Source organism: Peromyscus californicus, unplaced genomic scaffold (assembly GCF_007827085.1).
Source record: "Peromyscus californicus insignis strain IS unplaced genomic scaffold, ASM782708v3 Scaffold_3__1_contigs__length_106647218, whole genome shotgun sequence".
In the NCBI taxonomy this organism is placed as follows: Eukaryota; Metazoa; Chordata; class Mammalia; order Rodentia; family Cricetidae; genus Peromyscus; species Peromyscus californicus.
Genome location: NW_026294551.1, coordinates 61583338 through 61603641, shown reverse-complemented (window position 1 = coordinate 61603641; position 20304 = coordinate 61583338). Strand labels below are relative to the sequence as shown.

Here is a 20304-nt window from a genome sequence, read left to right as displayed (position 1 = left end):
GCATTCATACACTGGTCTTGCTTATAGGTGAAGGTGAATGCCTCTGGGTAAGTACATGTGCTCTGTCTCCACAGGCAGGGCTGAAGCTGCTTCCCATTCTAGACCATGCTGATACCATGGTTATCTAAGACTAGAGGACAAGGAGACCAAGGGCTACAAGTACAGGCATGGAGAACCACTCTCACTGCTGCACTGAGAGCTGACACAGACAGGGAGCACCCCAAGGCTTGGACTCACTGGGGAGATGGGGACACAGGGTATGTGATCCTGGCTGTCCACTCTACCTATCTTTAGAAAGCCCCTGGGGGACTTTATCACACTATCTCCCTAAGCACACAGATTCTGGGGAAGACCTAGTACAGATGTCTAGTAGGTCCCTATAGTAGAGACCAATAGGGAGCCAGGATGCATGCAAATCTGAGCTCCTGATGCACTCAGAGCCTTGCCCAGACCCCTCCATGCAAGAGTGACCTAACCCGGGCTCACAGCCCAGGCTTCCTCCATAGTCACATTACTCTAACAATCTGCTCAGCATTCCTCCAGCCAAGCCCCAGGATGGTCCCTGTCTGTACGAAGAAACAAGTCATTGTACCAACCTGAGGACAACAGGCAGCCAAGAGGCAGAACATGGGGCAGGAGGGGGTCCTGAGAACAAGATGACCACACCTCCACAGGCAGACACCCAACCATGTCCTTAAGAAGAAACAAGAGAGGGGCTGGAAAGAGAGCTCAGTGGTTAGGAGTGCTTGATGCTCCTCCAGAGAGTTTGGTTCCCAAAACCCTTATCAGGTGGCTCACAAGAACCTGTACTTCCAGCTCTAGGGGATCCAATGCTTTCTTCTGGCTTCCATAGGTACCCCTATATTTGTGGCATACACAAACAAATAAAAATGAAATAAATCTTTGGAGGAGGAGGAGAAGTTTCGCAGGCAGAGTATGACACAATACAAACATTGGTGTGTAAGGGGGCAGGTTGCCTACACACCTCACAGTCCCAGTCCTGAAGCTTTCCCTGGCTACCCGGGTTTTGTAACCCTGAAACATTGCTACACTCTCCTCCTGAGCCAGCAGCATGCAGAGCCAGTAGGGACAAAGTAATCAAATCTCAGAGCTCTGGACAGGGAATGAAATGCATGCTCAGCTCAAACCCTTGCCAATCTCAAACAACATAGATCATCAGGGACAGACTGTTGAGCCCAAATGAGTAGACGAGTTTCCGTTCTGCAAGTGACACTGGGGTCCTAGGTATGTGAATCTGGGACTCTGCAAGCTGATGGGCTGAATTTAGTGCCAAATGAGTAGACACCATAGACACAAGCAGGCAGTCCTATATAGCCAGTACAGATTGCTTCAATCACTGTGCAAAGACAGTGCCACCCGTGACCTCTGCTCCACAGGAAAACAGCAGATACAGAGCTGCCCAGCTGCCCTCAGGGAGGTTGGGGCTCCTCTGTGCATAGATAGAGCAATGAGGCCATTACAAGGCCTTTCTATGCCTTCAGGGCCTGGCATCAGTAGGTCCTGCTATGTCACATACCCAATAAATAAAGGCTCATTTAAAGCTCAAATGAGTGAGAAAGGAGAAGGGAACCAAGTTCAGAAAGACAGCAGCTTCCGCTTCCTCTGTAGATCCATTCACAGGAGTTCAGTGGATAGATGAATATTCATGTGTACAGCCGGCAGTCACAGTCACACAGGGGTCATCAAGAAGCCAGAGCACACCTGCTACCGCCAGGCGGAAGTTAGGCTCAGTCCTGGCCTTGGCTCTGGTGGGTGGGTAGACAGTAAAGGGGACAAGCCAGCCAAGGCCTTCTGAATTGCCAGGCTGTGAGGCCTCTTCAGACCAGGTGGCAGCTTTGTGTGTCTAGAACAGAGGAGGAAGTGCCCTGCTGACCTGGCAGGCTCCAACTTCCCTCCTCTGGGCTCTTAGCATTTCCTCCCAAGGCCACTTGGCTCGGCAGTCCCCAGTGCTACTTGGAAAGAACTGGTAATAACGGGACCCACTACAAATGGTGGCTTTCAGAAAAGCATTCCTTTCATGCAGAGAGCAGCTCTGTGCTGTGGGAGAGGCTTTAATAATTATGAGTACCATGGGACTGAGGAGTGGCTCTTACACTTGGGTTTTAGCAGAGGCTAAGCAGTAAACCTGTATGTACCACAAGCCTGCTCTGTGGTCAGTCAGCTCAAAGGTACAAGAAGCAAAGCACCTGACTATGTCAGGTAGCTGGGTTAAGGCTCCAAGAACATGGTAACTTCACATCATTTTTCAAAAGCACCTTCACAGGACACAGCTGCTCAAGAACTAGTGGCCCAGCCACACAGTGCCAATGACAATATGACCTGAATTAGGATAAACAATGTGTGTGGGGGGGAGCAAGTGGATAGACAGCTAAGATTTTACCAACAGCTGGAAGGATGCACTTCTGGAACTTACCAGGCTGCACAGCTTTCCAGTAATCCAGGATGTTCTATCATAAACTGAGCTGGTTCTTCACTAACTAGCTCTGTGACTCTGGGGAGAAGAACAACCTTTCTGGGCTTTGGTGGTCTGTGTATTCCTCCAGCCCAAGAAACTTCATGTGCTAGGAATGTCACCCCGAGTAAACCAATTCTGTCATGTTCATGTTTCAAATCTGACTAAATTTCTCTCATATTTACCCATAAACAAAACTCAGAAATGCAACTCATTAAATACTTACTATTGCCTTAAATGCCAAATGGAGAGTGTCAAATGCGTGAGAGTGAGCAAGTACACAGAAGAAAAGTCACAGGGCTCAGCCCTCAGACAGCTATCCATGAGCAGCACCTATGTTCAGAATAGTTTTAATTTTCACCAGTATTTAAACAATAGGAAAACTGGATTCATAATGGCCAGAAACTAAACACAATGCAAATGTACATCAGGAGGGGAATGTGTGAATGATGTACCACATCCACAGAGGATATTCCTGGCCCGGAAAGGACTAAACTGTTGCCACCCTGCAGACAAACTTCTAACAAACGAAGGCTCCATCGATGTGACTTTGTTCACATGATCTGTCCACAGCAAAGTCTTTAGGAACAAAAGGCAGAACAGCAGGTCGGTGGAGCTGAGTGAAGGTTCTTTCTGGGTAATGGAAATGTTCTATCTCATAGTAACAGTTATGTAGCTCTACAAATGTGTGGGTTTTTATTATTTTGCTATTATTGTTTTTATTATTTTTATTATTTATTGTTTTGGTTTTTTAAATACTCCAGCTTCAAACTGTCAGAATGGTAAATTTCATCTCTGTTTAAAGATCAGGCACAGGACACATCCCAACAGAGTATAAGGTACCTGTCCTCAGCAGGCCATGTCCTACTTCATGCTTCCTGGCACAGCTCCTAGAAATGACCCTGATCCCACCCACCAGGAATTCTTTAGCTGGACTTCAAGAATGGTCATTTGACAAAGAGACTGTGTTTCAGATTTGGGAGGAAATATCAGTCATTCCCTGAAGAGCTACTATCCTTGGGGAACACAGTACTTCTGTATCTGCCTTATAGCCTACACTCTGTTCCTCAAGAGTACAACCACCACAGGTTCCCTGATCTCCAAGAAATGAGAACTTAGGTAACACCACCTGGCCCCAGTTAAGTGGGCAGGCTCCACATGGTCACCGTGACCAGCAGGATGCCAATGGGCATCTGAGGTTGACATATCCTGTGGACCAAATAAAAGCATTTGCAAGGTGTGCGTGAGTCTCTGAATAATCTGACCCCCACTCTTGTCCTCTTGCCTTCCTACCTGCTGCCCACATCACAATGCACAGGCCCCTGTGTCTGGATTCACTCTCCCTGCAGGAATTCCATGCCTTCTGACACTCTCTTCTATAGGACACTGTGCTTCACGATGGCACCCACCTCTAAGATGCTCACCTCACTGCTCTGACCTCAAGAGGCCCTCACTAAAGCCTGGCTCACACAGCACTGCTACCAGCTATCCCCATCCTGCCAAGGACAGAAACCATTTCTTATCTGTGTGTCCCAGGGTCTTCACGTGGCAGAATAAAGCCTGGCACTTGGTCTATATTAACAAACATCCTGAGAACTGAGCTGAGTACAAAAGAAGGTCCAGTTCAGGGAAACAAGAACTGCAAGGGACACAGGTAAGATGCCACAAAACACACACACCACAGGCATGTCCAACAGGACTCAGAGCACCAGGCCAGAAGCACAAATACCAAAGGCCAAGCTCCCTACCAGCAATTAAGAAACTCCATGCACCAGGAATGTCACCCATAGTGAACCAATTTTGCCATGTTCGTGTTTCAAATCTGACTAAAAAAAATCTCTCATGTTTACCAATAAGCAAAACTTAGAAATGTAACTCATTAAATGAACTTACTATTGCTTTACTTAACAAGAATAGCAGCCAACGTGTCCTCTCTTCAGTAGCAGCGGTGGTAAGCACAGCTCATTTCCAGCTCACTTGAGGTTTCTGTGTGTATTATGACTACCTGAACTTGAGCTGGGTACAATTCTAAGAACTGAAATGTGCCTTAAAGCAGGGACAAGTCATTTCTGGTGCTTGGATGAAACAGTAAGGAAGTCAGCTTTCCTTCTCCCAAAGTAGAAAACCAGTCAGAACAGAAAACAGGTACTGCTGTTCTGTCCCCAGGAGGATGAGCTCCTTCCTGCTCAGTGTCAGTGCTGAGGATCAGACCAACCTGAACTCCCACAAGGAACCCAGCCAGCTGAGAGAGAGAGAAAGAGACAGACAGACAGACAGAGACAGAGAGAGACAGAGAGAGAGAGGGGAGAAAACACCTTTCCATCAAAAAGGCAAGCCTAGGAAACCAACAAGCTATTTATTTACCAAATGACGGCCAGGGGTCAGAAATGTTCACAGGAGCCGCTGTTCCACTCCAGGGGTTGGTCTGGTTAGCAGAGGCCCCTGGACCCCAGGGTTCAGTTTTCTGGGTAACAGGGCATGAGCTGGGAAGGGCATCCATTAAATCCAACAAAGTAGTCTGCTGTGAGTGGGAGCCTGGCTGTTTAAAAAAAAAAACAAAAACCAGAAGGAATGGTTTCACTTGGTTACAGTCACAGCAAATATCCACATACTAAGCACAAATATTAGTTCTTACCACAGCACAGGCCTTCTGGGCGGAAGTTCTGAAGGACTTGGAAACTGAGCTGCTGCAACCCCAAGGCTCCACTAGAGTTCCTGCTTCCCAGGGAAGCCAGGGATCCAATACACCAAGGTACTTATTATTTGCCAAATGTCTACAAGTTGTAGTGAGTTTTCAGGGCTCCCAAACTCTCTCAGGATAATGCTGGGATGGCCCAGACTGTGATTGCCCATAATCCCCCTCTTCACCTGCCTTGGTTTCCTAACTACAAGCACTCAGTACCCACCCTGAGAGAGGGAGGCTCCTCTCTCTCTCTCTCTCCCCCTCCCTCCCTCCCTCCCTCCCTCCCTCCCTTTCCTGTTTCCACAACATCTGTCATCAGGATGGGGGGCAGGGGGATTATAGCTAGTGAGGCCACTAGAACTCTAGCCTGGGGCAATCTCTCTGACTGGATGGTAATAAGTTTGTCAGAAGAGAACCACATTCTGGTCACCTCTGTATCACAGCCTAGCAAAGTAGGGGAGATGGGGGATAGGGTGGGAGGGATGGAGACAATTGGCTTTTCTGGGCCAAGGAATATCCCCAAGTGCCACTGTAAGTGAGACAGACATGGCTGCTACCACCCTCCTTTTACAGGTGGCATCAAGTGTCTTCTCTTGGTTGCTGTGGTTTTTATTGTGTTCTCACTGGTGTTCTGTTCACCGCAGCATGGGTTCAGTGTCGAGGTTGGCATCCTACCATCCTACCACGTGCCCCACCCTCAACCCCGTGTCCCTCCCTCACTGTATATCCCAGGGGTACCTGGAACAACTTCACACATGTACCTTGCAGCAAGCCTTCACCTCTTTCTTTTTTGGAACTTTAACTGTGTCTCTCCGGCTTTCTTCCAGAGCCATCTGCAATCTGAGGTCATCACCCCGCCTGAGGCGTTCTTCCTGGAGTGGGACAATGGAGCTTGAGGCTGAGGGTAATGTTGACAGCAACACAGCAGGGCACAAGGCCACACTGGCCAGCAACAGGAAAGGCCCTGCATCATGTGGCATTTCAAGGGAGAATATAGTTCAGCTGGAAACAATAGCTTTCCATTCCCAGAGGTTCCTCCTTCAGAGGCTGTCTGAGGTCATACCAGCAACACTCAGGCACCATCAAAATGGGGAAACAAAACACTTTAGATTAAATAGTTCTTTGGGCCTGGAAAGATGGCTCAGTAATTAAGAAAGCACTTGCTCTTACAGAGGACCCAATATCAATATGCAGCACCCACACAATGGCTCACAACCATCTGTAACTCCAGTTCCAGGGGATCCAACAGGCACGCATGTGGTACACATACATGCATGCAGGCAAACCATTCATCCACATAAAGCAAAAGCAGTGTCTCCTTACAAAACACAAATCTGACAACCAGGAAAGGAATTAGAAAAGATGAAAAATCACACATCATTCCAATCCCCACAGTGGACAGACACTCCCTGAACAACTGACCAGTTGTATGATATCTAGTAGAAACAATTCATCCTATTTATTAAAGGCAATGTCACTTGCAAAAGACAGGCCTGCCCTAACATCTATGTGATTAAAACACACTCTTGGGTTTTAGCTAAAAAGGCTAAAGCCATCCACCCATCCCAGAACCTTGCAGTGAGACCTCCTGGGCACCGTGATCCCCTGAAGCCATGAGCTTCCACATGGGCAGATTTAATTAATGGCTGCAGGTTCTCTACAGGGGGCAGAGGCCATGATCAAAGCTGCCCATTGTTGCTGTTACAGACATACCAACTATGGCGGCCAAACCTCTCTGTGTTCACATTTAACACCCAACATTCTTCTCTCCATACGAGGGGTGTACCTTGCTGCCTCTGGCTGTCTGCTCGCTTTCTGATGACTGAAAGCAAAGGGACACTGTCTAAAGGTGTTTGAATCGCCCCTTTCGCTCCTCCATTTTAAAGTAATGCATGCTTAAAAACAAGTTATAGAGGGGAACAAAACCACACACAGGCTCAATATTAGAGCACTTCCTTACAAAGGGTCTGGGTTCCATCTGACACCACACACTTAAAAAAAAAAAATCTATGCTGTTTCTACCATGCCCGCATGCACTTTTTCCTGGAGCCTCCCTTCTCCCACACATCTGCCACAGGGTACACTGCCTTGGCAGGGACCAGGCCCACTCCACCTACCCCCTCCCCTAACCCAGGCCTGTCCCGCCCACTGCCCTGTAAGCTGGCACCTCAAGGAGGCACACAGCTCGCTCAGGAGTCCCTGGATGGTAAGTCTGCACTGAACTTCCAGGAGGCACTCAGGGCGAGCTGCTTTTCTGGACACTGACCTTCATAAAAACCTTTCCTAGATACAGCTCTGCCTGGTCTAGGGGATGAGAATACACTGTGGCCACAAGAGCAAACGCATCAAGTAAGTGCCTTAAAGACAGGGCTGTGTGTGTCATCCTCTCTGGGATCCATACCCCTCCCCCAGGAGTACCAGGGTGAAGACCCCATGGCATGACCACACAAGCACTGACCTGTTCTGCCACCTCTCTGCTCATGGCAAGTGCCAGCTGCAGCTGCAGCTCCTCTTCTCCACTCGTCTGTGGCCGGGCCTGCTCCAGCTCGGAGGACACTCGTGGGGAAGTAGCTGTCGGGTAGGGGAGAAAGTCACCACATGCACAGAGAGGTCTGTCCCTCTCACTGACAGCACAAGTACTCCATTCTCATCTCAAACCTACGTGGCCCAGGAAGAGGAGAGGATCAAGCTACAGGTATTTCAGAATTAAAATCAAGTGCCAGTCAAACACGGCTGCATGCCTACAGAAGACACATGAAACCTTGGCTGGAGGTCATGCCTCAGGAGGATCAAATCTCAGTCTTCACAGCACATCACACAGAGACCTAAGACAAGAGGTCTGGAAGAGCCTTCAATCATAGGAAAGAGCCCAGGGACCAACGGCTCCAATCAAAACACCAACATTTGGAAAGCATGCTTAAGAAAATGAAGCCCACACTGTTCTGTGTAGACCCTGAGAGCTTGGGTGATACTGTACACAGGTGTGTTTTGCTTCAGGACCTAGCTAGTTAACACTGACAAGAGAGGCTCCTGTAAAGACTATTTTTATTGAAGGGGTGAAAAGCAGAGTCCTAGCTGAGATAACAAACCCCAAACCAGGAAGTCTACATTCATACAACCCAGGGATCAGATCAGGAGTTGAAAAGCAACAGAATTAGATGCACATGAGTATGAGAGCGTGGGAGCCTGAATTCGTACCCTCCTCTGCACTCTCAGCTTCAATAAAATCTGTAGATGGAGGCCTACCTCCTGAGGGAGCCACTGCATCTGATGGTGCCTGGCTCAGGTCTCCTCTGGGTTTCTGGGTAGCTCAGCACACCCTTCTCCCTCTGCTCGCCAGCTGCACAGCTCAGCCTTCTGCACTGGGAGCCACAGAGTAACCTGCCCTCATCCCCAGGCCAATAAACATTTATTCAGTGAACAGCTGCACTCATGGATGGATGAGTGGGTGGGTAGACAGACAGATGGACAAGTCAACTTCATAGCTTGGGCTAATTGTTTTAAATATTCTAATTTGTATTAATAACTTCCTTCTTTCGTGCATTCTAGCAAAAGTCACTACCGAGACTGTTCACCATAGTACGCTTCCGCATATTTAGTCTAAACTTGGTTCCTAGAAGTTGCCTCCTTGGCAGAAGTAAGAGATCAGGAATAACTCCTGACAAAGATGGTTTCTGGATGGCCAGCCAGGTCCAGGTTACAGCAGACAGGATGATTTAATTTGGAATCACTCATGATGGTGGGGGTGGGGGTGGTGGTGGTGGGGGTGGTGGGGTGGGGTGGTGGTGGTGGTGGTGGTGGTGGTGGTGGTGGTGGTGGTGGTGGTGGTGGTGGTGTAAGCCACCAATTGGCTCACATCTCCTGTCCTGAGCAGGCAAAACAAAAGCTGCAGTGACAAAGTCCTTCCTAAATAAAACCAGACCTAATCCCACTCTAAAAGCATTACCCCAATTACACTTTTCACAGGACCTCTTTAGAAATACAGTGTATGGTAATGAAACCACCTCAAATCCATTTTCATGATTAGATTTAACAATATACTTTGTTTGTTTTGTTTTGTTTTTCGAGACAGGGTTTCTCTGTGTAGCTTTGCGCCTTTCCTGGAACTCGCTTTGGAGACCAGGCTGGCCTCGAACTCACAGAGATCCGCCTGCCTCTGCCTCCTGAGTGCCGGGATTAAAGGCGTGTGCCACCACCACCCGGCCTGTTTTGAGTTTTTGAGACAGGGTTTCTTTGTGTAGTTTTGGTGCCTGTCCTGGATCTCGTTCTGTAGTCCAGGCTGGCCTCGAACTCACAGAGATCCACCTGGCTCTGCCTCCCAAGTGCCGGGATTAAAGGCGTGTGTCACCACCGCCTGGCTAACAACATACTTTTTTAAAATACACCTTTAGGTTGATTTGTTTCCAAACTCACTGATACCAATCAGAACACTCAGGTCTCTACTTTCTCATGCTCAAGAAGAAGAAGACATCAAATCATCCCCACTCAGCCTGGAGGGGACAAAGGCAGTGAGACAGAGACAGCAGCTCTACAGGGCAGACCTGGGGGAGTCCTGCCCCCTTGGTGAGGCCTCTTTGTACAAACCACTAGAAGGAACAGGAGCCTCCTGAGGAAGAGTGGGAATCGGGCTCACAAACCCTGCTGAGATCAGAGACAGCACTGACATCCTGTTTACAACCAAATGGGAATCCGGAAGGAATAAACATGAAGGCCACAGTGGCATGGAGTGCTCAGAGAGTAAGTCTTATCGTGCAGGGAAGGCTGCTCTGCAGGGAAGGCTGCTTGTTGGCCATCAAGGCACAGGAGATCCACTGGGTCAAATGGCTGGGGCTCCAGGCAGACTTGCTGCAGCCAAGAGGCCTCTTGGGTTTTCAGGGTCCTTGGACACACCTGTGGGGCCAGACTGGCTTCAAATGCGGATGGAACAGAAAGAACGATGCAAAGCCAGCAAACACTACAGATATGCCCTACCACATCCGTGTGGAGCTCCAGGCCAAAGGGTGTTAAAGGATACTGGGGTTTCATAAACGGATGCATGGCCCTCAGTTCCACAGGTGGCAGAATTCACAGCCACCATCCGCACAATCAGCTGAGTATGCACAGCAGGCCTTGGCTTACTTAGAGAAACGATTCTAGCACAGAAACTCTGGCCTCGTGATGGCATCTCAACCCCACAAAGAGACTTTTGTGCCCAGGCGCATGACAGGGAACACAGATGTTCCTGTGAGCCAGGCCTGAATGGATCCTTCTAACCAACTAACCTGGCCCTACTCTGAGCATCTGAAGGCTCACAACTTACAGAAACCCAAGGAAGAGCAAACATTTCCCTCAAACATTACCCCTGTCCCTGGGGATTAGGACATGGGTCAAGAGTGCTTGCTGAGTAAACACGAGGATATGAGTTCAAATCCTCAGCACTCACATAAAAAGATGGGTGTAGCTGTGCCCTCAGGTAAACCCAACACTGGAGGTGGAGAGGGAAAGGAGATAGGCTCACTGGGACTTGCTAGCTGCCAGCATAGTTCCAGATTCAATGAGACACCTGTCTCGAGAGAATAAAGTATAGAGTGATAGACAGCAGGACACTCAAAGATTCTTTTCTGACCCCTAAAAGTTGGTCCCACAGGAAGCCATGGAATTCTTCTGAACTTGGGCAGACCAGGGTGTCCCAACTTGAGCTCCAGATGAAGCCAGGTGTGGTGACATACCTGTACTCAAAGCCCTGGAAAGGCAGAAGCAAGATCAGGAATCCAAGGCCCTCAATGGCTACATCTTAAGTTAGATGCCAGTCTGCGTTACTGGAAACCTGTCTCAATAAAAACAAAAGTGAGCAGTCGAAGCTCTGCATAGTGTCACACACCCGCAATCTCAGCACTGGGGGGGCGGGGTGGTAGGGAAGGGCAAGGTTATAGGCAGAAAGAGCAGCTCAAGGATAGCCTTGACTGCATGTTGAGTTACAGGTCAGTATGGCCTGCCCTGTTTCAAAACAACAACAAAAAACAGAATAGATAAGCAAACACTCTAACCAAAGCATGTGCTCATGAACAGTTTGTCCATAATTCTCTATTATCTGTATAATACACAATGCTGTGATGGAATTCAGGTCTGTTCAGATGGTCAGTCTGGCTGCCCTTGGTGGAGGTGGACCCTGACCTTCAATTCTGTTCAAAGATCGGTTTGCTGCCAGTCATGATAAAGTTCCACAACCTCAAGACTCCCAAAATGTCCTCAGGTACAGCCCCCACCCACTCCCAGACTGGGACCCTGTCACTGAAAAACTGCTGACTTAGCTGGTGGGAACAGTGACTAAGATAGGAATGTTTCTGTTTTGTTTTGAGACATGCCTCTATATAGTCTTGGCTGGCCTGGAACTCACTATGTAGACCAAGATGGCCCAGAACTCAGTCAGAGAGATCCGCCTGTGCCTGCTTCTGCCTCAAGTGCTGGGATTAAAGGTTTGTGCTACCACACCAGCTTAAAATAGGGATCCTGAGGCAGACAAAGTCAGTCTTATGTCTACAGCTTTTACATCTGTGAATGCCAACCTTAGACTGAAAATATTTTGAAGGGAAAGATGTGCAGATGTGCTCCCTGGTGCATACATTAAAGCCATGGTTTCCAGGCATTCTCATCCCCAGAGGTATCGCAAACAATGCTGGGCTGTCTTACAGCAGCATGACTGTCAACTGATACACAACTACTGCAAGTCGAGGGTGGTTCTGGATCCAATTCTAAGGACAACCAGGCACAACTATGATGTGTGCAGCTGTTAAAATCCTTACAGGCTTCGCCGGGCAGTGGTGGCGCACGCCTTTAATCCCAGCACTCGGGAGGCAGAGGCAGGCGGATCTCTGTGAGTTCAAGGCCAGCCTGGTCTACAGAGCGAGATCCAGGAAAGGCGCAAAGCTACACGGAGAAACCCTGTCTCGAAAAACCAAAAAAAAAAAAAAAAAAAAATCCTTACAGGCTTGTGCAAGATCCCCAGAGAGGCTCCTGTTACGACATCATAAGATGGAAGATGCCAGGAAGATGCATATATAGAAGGATTTGAAGAGACTGAAATGCTCAGGAAGAACATACCAACAAAGCCCATAGCTGCCAGCAGCAGGGTGCAGACACCCTGTCTTCACTCTGTCTCACTATCAGAAAAAGACATCACCACTTGTACAATGGGAACCGAGCAGACTGACTGACCCGGGCTCATGCCACACCCACTAGTTACTACAGGACAGGTAAGAGTTACTACAGCCCACGGGAAGGAGCTGGCCTGAACAATAAAGGAGGAGACTGACCACCTGCTGCCTCTAACTCTCCAAAGGCCCTTGCCACAGGCCATCAGAGGAAAGCATGTGCAGCTGAGTGAAGCCTGACATGAACTCCAACCCAGAGCTGCACTTTGCAGCCTGGCAGCACCCTCACACACCACTCCGACAGGGTTTCTGACGTGAGGTGTGGTCAGGCACGGCCCAGGCTTTGGGACATTTGGGGCCATTTAAAGTTCCTGGACAGGGGCTCAGTTAGGTAGAGTGCTTGCCTGGCACAAAGGAAGCCGTCAGTTTGAACCCTAGCACCACAAAAACTGAGCATGGGTGGCACATAACGATAACTCTAGCACTTGAGAAGCAGAGGCGGAGGATCAGAAGTTCAAGGTTATCCTTGGCGACATACTGAGTGTAAGGCCAGTCTGGGCTACACGAGACCCTGTTTATAAAGGGGTGAGGGGTGGGGGTAAAGACAGTGCAGCAGTTAAAAACACAGGCAGCTCTTCCAGAGGACCCACGTGATTCCCAATTTGGTGTCAGTGTCTAGGATGTTCGAAGCCAAATTTGGATCCATCTCTAACAACTGTGTATGTCTCACCCTTATTTTCCTTTTGTCCCCATCTTCTAGTATCTAGCTAATCCTGTGGCATTCCATGTGTTTTGTAAGCCAACTCAAATCCTCTGTGAAGCGAGCCCAGCAAAGACATGAAATGGTCATAATCTCCCATAATCACTGGTAAGCCTGCCAGAGTATAGGAGATCAGTCTCTGCACAGATCACTGAAGCTCAAGAATCCCTGACATTTCCTTGGGACTCCCTAGGAAGTCACAATTAGAGTGCTAAAGGCCTCATCTAGACAGGAGGGGTTATCCCATCATTCTGAGATGAGGTGAGTGACAGCACCCAGCTAGGACAAAGCTCACCATCAACACTTTGGTTCCTGGACTACAAAGTACTCTGAGGCACTGAAGCACACCACAGGCAGCAGCTCCTCCTCTGCTTTCCTCTCCTCCTTCCTCCCTTCCTTTTAAAGAACAGCAACTCTGGCAGTTAAAACTTTCCCCAAGACACCAAGCACCAAGGAAGTGCTTCCTAGCTTCTATCAGGATACAGCAGCAGCTCTGCTTCTAGAGGCTGATTCAGGAGATGAGCAACCATGACAGCAGTGGACTGGGCACCAGAACAGGCGAGAGAAGACAGGAGGAGGGAGGACACCGGCTGTAACTGAGCTGACACTGTCAAATCAGACGGCAACCATCTTCATCCCCAGGCCTTGGCCTTGAACCCAGAAGGACTCTCCCACGCCCCTCTGCTACCTTTGGTGCAGATTCTCACCCCCCCCCCCCAACAACTTGCTCAATCTCTTCAAAGCTGTAGCTTGGCAAGACCCACGATACATGGTGGCTAATTCCTCAGGCAGGCCAACAGTTGGTGACGTGGGCTGCTCACATCTGTACTCCAATCCAAGATGGCTGTCATCTCTGATCTGGAACATATCTCTGAGCCTGAGAGACTCCTCTGGACTATACAGCTTCTCAAGCACCTACTTCTCAAGCACCAACTGCATACCTGGGCAGGTGAAGGTGGCCAGCAGAGACAGGCAGAGGCCCAGCCTTTGCTGGGGAACAGCCTTCATATGAATATGAGCACCAGGGAATGCTCATAGTGCCCAGCTGAAAGCACTATCTGGGCTATAACAACTAAACGCCTCTCCATCCAGAATTCCACCCACGCTTGCACTACACTTTGACAAGCAGTTCCTAGACTGCTATACCCATAATCCTATTCCCTGCTTCCTGGACACTGAGTTCTGAGGCCTTAAAGCTGCCCTCATCTCCTCTCTACCTCAGTGTGATTTAGGCCTCCAATAAGTCTTCTTGGTTTATCTCTAGAACAAAACCAAGGACTGGTTGCTTCCCACCTATTCAAGCTACCAGTCCCAGCATCTCCTGCCAAGTGAGGCACAAATGCTCCTGACAGGCTCTGCCTACCTCCAACCAGAGGAATTCTCCCAACCCTTCTCAAGTGCCTCAGGTAAGGAGCCCAACCACCAATCCCTTCCTCACTGTGTAAAAGCTAAAAGCCTTTTTTCATACTGATGCCAGTCCACTGTACGATGATGATGAGCCAAGTATGGGACCTATGACAAGGTCAGCACAGTGATAGTATTTAGAATTTCCTATCAGGAGTTAGGAAGATCCTATCCTACAGTCCCTCCAGGCCAACTCCTTTTGCTCCCTCCAGAATCCTCCAGGACCTCTCAAGGATGTCAAAAGCTGGGGGTGATACTACAAGGAATCAGTACTTATAGGACTTTAAAACCCAGGACCAGAGTTTATAAGAATGAAGGGTGGGTAGAAATGAAGAGGCCGAGGGCAAGGAAACCAAACAGAAGCTAGCACTGGACACAAGTCATGAATGAGATAAAGAACAGAATTTGAGAGATTTCCAAGGTCTTATCTACGGAGTTGATGGCAGTGAGGGGAAAAGTAGAATCAAAGAAAATCTGGCTCCTGAAAGAAAACTAGCCTCAAACACCATCATGCCACCATAGATTAGGACAATAGTGCAAGATCTTCCCCTGCTCTTGCAAGGTCTGGGGACTTAAGTGTAACCCCTCACAAAAAACTCACCTGAGTCACAGCCTAGGACAGAGGAAAAGGAGAGGAAGCTCCCTGGAGCTCTAGGAGAACCTACCAGAACAGACCCTAAGTAAGTGGTGGCAGAGACATGAGTATGTAGCTTCTATGTCACTGGGAAACCCCTCCAGACAAGTTCTGACCTTGATATCAGCTACTGTGTGAAGCCGATCTTCCTGACCTTTTCAAACATCAGAAGAAGCCACCACCCCACACAAACTCTTAGATGACAGGACACAATGGAAAATATCCTAGAACTAAATACAGTGATCACACAAATACCCAAGTCAAACAAGCTGTAATATTAATGAGGCATGAATGAGCAGGAACTGTCTCCAGGGCTGAATAGAGGCTAGCCACCTTATCAGGGAAACTGTACAAAGGCTTGCTGTTGGTGCCCCTTGGGCAAGAGTAGAAGAGAGAGCTTTCTTCTCAAGTGGGGAACCTATTCATGACCAAAGGGAGATTAGACTGAGAGCATTTTCTTGTGAGCAACAGTGAAAATCTGTTTCCAGTTTAACCTGCAACAGTGTAGCTCTGACCAGGATGCATTATTAATTAGGCAAAAGAGAAGCCCCATTTTTAGTTACCCATTGAATTCAGTCTCTTCAAACACAGTGACCTAGAATTGACAGTACAGCTAACTCTCTGTTTATTGTGGCAATGGGGATTTCAGCAATGATAACGGTCCATTGGAAAGCAAAAATAATCCCATTGGATGCTCCAACAAGGTGTCTACTCCTACACTGGGAATGATGGCTTCTAGTGGCCATCACTGAGGGTCTGCTACTAGCCCAGCTTTCAGAAACTGAAAGCACACATTTCCATCTCAAAAAGCCAAGCACTTGGGTTCACTACCACTGGTGGCCTGGCAGGCAGCAAGCACAGCACCCTCTAGTCTGTAGAACAAGGGATATGGGGAAGATGGGGTCATTGCCCACGCCTACCCACTGAGCAGCTCCCCCTTAAGCAGGTGAGAGATGATTGGGGGCAGGGAGCACAGGGCAGCAAGCTCCAGCAAAGAGAGGCAGAAAGGAGTCCAGGCACTGGAAGCTAGACAGGACGTCCAGCAGGAAACAGGGAGAGAGTTGGCTGTACTGGCATGACAAGCCCCACCCTCAGCAAGCTGCATGGCATTTCTAGGAAGAAAAGCAAACCGCTGTCCCACCTCGGGCTGCGCGGTCACAAGTGAGGCAGGGCTGGGCCCAATCGCCATTTGGCCGGGAGGCTAGGCCCAGGTGCGGCAGGCAGGGGTGGCGCTGGCTCAGTGGCTGCAGCTCCTCACTCTGACCCAGCATGGCCCCTGTGCGGTGCTGGGGACACAGCGAGGCCTCTGGTGCTGTTGGGCGGGGACACACACACACACATACACAAAAAAGAGACACACCATTAGAGGATGTGCAACAGCATGAGGGGACATAGGCCAAGGCCACCCAGGATCCTGCCTTAACTTTGCAGTCGGGAAGTCATGGAGACTTCTTGCTACATTCTATCCTTGGATTGCAGCTCAGGATCAAAGTCAAGGAAACAGGAGCATTCAGAGCTAGAGCATGAAAACCTCAGATGCCAGGCAGGGTCTATGGCTAAAGAGCTCAGGCATTGCCTAAGAAGAACCTGCTGAAGCAACTAGGCTCCCACACTCCCATCTTGCCCCTGCACCTTGTTCTACCCTGTCTACCAACTATGGAGGTTCTAGTTCCTTTGTATCCTCCATAGGAGGGTCCTCAAGGAAAATAAAACAATTCTCCTCTAATAGGCTGATCTTTTAAAATTTTATTTATTTATTTACTTTGGGGTGGAACTTAATCCTTAATCCAGGGAGCTTTCAGGTTATCTTTGGGTATAAGTGATCTCACAAAAGTCATCATCATTACTTAAGAAAAGCAACTCAAACTCAAAAAAGAAAATCACAAGAAAATGCTAATCAGTTCCAACCCTAATAACTTAGAATTCCTAAAGGCAGGAAGCCTGACTTTGATATGCAAATCTCTCAGAAAACACATTTCTCAAAATTCTAACAGTGGTCCAAAGTCAGACTGAAACATATTATACAAAAGCAGGAAATGCTGGCAAGGAGCAAAACTATTAAGAATGGAAAGTGTTCCGCCATGGCAGTCATGCAGATAGCACGCACCTGTCACCCAGTGCTCTGGAGGTTGCACAAGGAAGACAGCAAGTTTGTAGCCAGCTTGGCTACATAGGGAGATCCACTCTCAGAAAACAAGAAACAAAAAGGTTCCTGTTATGCTGACATTATGCACTAATTCCAAAAGTTATTGCTTTGGAAACCTTTCTGCTGCCAGAAGAGAAAACGTATGCATCCAAGGGCTACCAGAACCACCTTTCTCTCTTGAGTCCAGGATCCTCCCTCAGTGGCTGCCTAGCCCTAAGAACAGAGGATGAACACTGTGCCTTGAATCACTTCCTGGCAGAGCCCAGGAGGCCAGCTGGACCAGAAACCAGCTTCTACAAGGTCCAAACACCACTTCCTCTCCCTGAAACTTCCTGTGAACATAGGACAAAGACCCAAAGTGATCCATCACACACAGTCAGAACATAGATCAGTCCTGTGCAGTTCAGACCCAGCCATGCAACCAAATCAAATCCCAGAGACTCTTTTCCACATTGGGGGGGGTGGGTCCTTGCTGATGCTAACCTAGGGAGTGTTCCTCTATAGGTGAAACAGAGACATCCAACCCTGACACCCTGAATAACGGACTATAATGGTAAGCACTGAGCCATTCCAGAGACCTGCAACTCAGTCAGTAGAAAGACAGAGTACAAGATTCAGAAGCAGATGATCAAGGCACACTTGTTTCCTCCTGGCTACCAGGTATTTGGCTCCCTGAAGGTTTGGGCAGCAGGACAATTGCTCTGCTGACAGACAATCTTGAACAAAAAAAATCTGGTGAGACTGGCCTTAGAGCTCATTTTCTCCCAAGAACTGGAGAAGCATGGGCACGACCCTGCCTGAGACCCACAGAGCAGCCTAGGGACCAAAGACCCCTTTGTGACCACTCAATCCAGATCAAAGCAGCTGTCACCTGGGTTGTCAGAAGCTGAGAAATGAGGACAGAATGCAACCTTGTGACAGCCACTATTTCCTAAGCCCCAGCACCTGCTACTCCATACTTGAGCAAAGGTTGGATGTTTCGGTTACTCACAGCCATGGTAGGAGGCCGGTGAGCCCCCAGCCTTGCCATACTCCTGCTCCGAGTAGCTGGTAGAAAGGTTTGGCTGGCTGGAGCCACGGCCAAAGGTAATCTGGTTGCTGCCCACGCCAGTGGCCACCTGAGCCATGCGCTCTTTGGTTTTGAGGGCCTGGACCCTCTCCGCCTTCAGCCGCTCCTCATCTTTGAGGAGGGCAACCAGTTGCTTTGATTTCTCTCGTACGTTGATACCCTGGTCTTTGCCATCACGGTCAATGTACTGGAAGTCCTTCAGAGTCTGAATGGCAAAGATGTTCTCACGGCACTGCTGGGCCACCCGCTCGGAACCCGTCTTGATAAGGTAGTCCAGCAGTGTCAGTGCCTTGTACACGTGCCGCCAGTTCTTGCCATGGTCGTTAAGCCTTTTCCAAACCATGCTCATGATCTCCGAGAAGGCCACTACATTGTAGGTCAGGTCAGCAATCTCAGTCATCAGAGAGCTGGATGGACCCCAAGGGTCATTGGACGTGGCTTCCCGAACTTTGATTTCAGCCTCTGAGTAATTGTTCACAATGTTTTTCATCTGCCGTCTGATAGATGAAGTTGTCATTTTTCTCCTCTGTTAGAAATGTAAAGCCCTTCAAGAGAAACTTTCCTGTCCATAAGCCTGCACTCTAGTAAGTTTCAGTGTTGGTGATGCAGATGGAACAGAAAAACACTCAACAGTCATTTCCTCCTCCAAAGCCTCAGGTCCCAGAAGCTGGAAGCCATGCCCTAGAAAGAAAAGGAAAACACATTGCCTTGGTAAGAGCACCAGTGAGGAGGGAGGGCCCAACACAAGCTGTGTTAGAGAACACATCCCAGTTCCATGGATGCAGTATGTCCAGCCTGCTTTCAAAAGTAGGGTCAGATCAGAAATGCCACGTGCTAAAGAATAAACCTTAAACTCAAGTTTAAACCTTAAGCAAACAGCAAGCTATTGCTCCATCTCCTAAGGCTTTCGCTGGAGTGGCTAGCTTGCAGGCTATATGTTCACTACCAACCAAAAGCCAAATGGAGAAAAATCAGGGTATTAAGGAAGATGTCCTTATAAATTTATTTTAAATTTTAAATACTTACCTTTGGTGTTGGGTACTGAGATGCAGTCCTGAGAGTTTCACATGTGGGGGCAAGAAAGCTTCATTTCAAGAATACCTTAAACCTAAAGTGCCTGTCTATGCCTTTAAAATTGGGTTTGGCTCACAAGCCCCTAACGGCCTGAAAAATTCTCCTTAAGGGCCATTTCTCTGTGACCACCCTGAATGCGAATAAGTCAGGTCTTGGCTGCTTTTCTAGAGCAAAGCTAACAATCTACACTACTACCATCTCCCATTGCCCCACCCACCCCAGCTTTCAGGAGCCTCTGGCATGTGACCAGGGTCAAACCTAACCTCTCATCTCACAGAGGAGAAGCAGAGACGCAGAGCTATAGTCACAGGCTCCAAGTGCACCCGTCTCCTTTCTTCCTCAAGATGAGAAAGAGCTAGAGCAAGCATCTCTAGCATGGTGGGGCTCTGGTCCTAGAGTACGGTGACCACCATTTATCCCATTCACAGTGAATACCCAGCATCTAGCACTGAACCCAACATGGAATAAACATTTGAATGAATGATACTACACTTGGAAACAGTATTCCCATTCTCAAGGCTACAATTCAGCAAGAGATTATCTTCCTCATTTGTTTTTTTTATTTTTATTTTTTTTTTTTTGGTTTTTCGAGACAGGGTTTTCCTGTGTAGCTTTGCGCCTGTCCTGGAACTCACTTGGTAGCCCAGGCTGGCCTCAAACTCACAGAGATCCGCCTGGCTCTGCCCCCCCCCCCCCCCCCCAGTGCTGGGATTAAAGGCGTGCGCCACCACCGCCCGGCTTATCTTCCTCGTTTGTAAGATAAAGTGTTGGGGAATATTATTTTAAGGTGTGTTACTTTTGTTCATGTTGCATTTGTTTAACTCTGAGAAGCTGTGTTACTGTGCCTGTCTGGAACACCTGATGGTCTAATAAAGAACTGAACGGTCAGCTAGGCAGTGGTGGCACACACCTTTAATCCGAGCACTCGGGA

At 48.6% G+C, this 20304-nt stretch overlaps 1 protein-coding gene across 11 annotated transcripts in view; it reads right to left on the bottom strand.

Annotated features, from left to right (window-relative positions):
- The window catches only part of Epn2 (epsin 2), a 66796-nt gene that overhangs the window by 12108 nt on the left and 34384 nt on the right, over window positions 1-20304 (bottom strand). For 4 of the 11 annotated variants that reach the window (XM_052757193.1, XM_052757190.1, XM_052757200.1 and 1 more), the window contains exons 2-7: window positions 18222-18980; window positions 16226-16396; window positions 7615-7727; window positions 6943-6978; window positions 5918-6028; window positions 4838-5012 (exon numbers count right to left, since the gene is read on the bottom strand). In XM_052757193.1, coding sequence (XP_052613153.1) covers window positions 4838-5012; window positions 5918-6028; window positions 6943-6978; window positions 7615-7727; window positions 16226-16396; window positions 18222-18816 — 1201 coding nt within the window. In that variant the 5' untranslated portion in view covers window positions 18817-18980. Of the gene's footprint in view, window positions 1-4837; window positions 5013-5917; window positions 6029-6942; window positions 6979-7614; window positions 7728-16225; window positions 16397-18221; window positions 18981-19325; window positions 19497-20304 lie in introns of those variants that run through there. The other 7 variants (XM_052757195.1, XM_052757194.1, XM_052757197.1 and 4 more) reach the window with 4 other exon arrangements.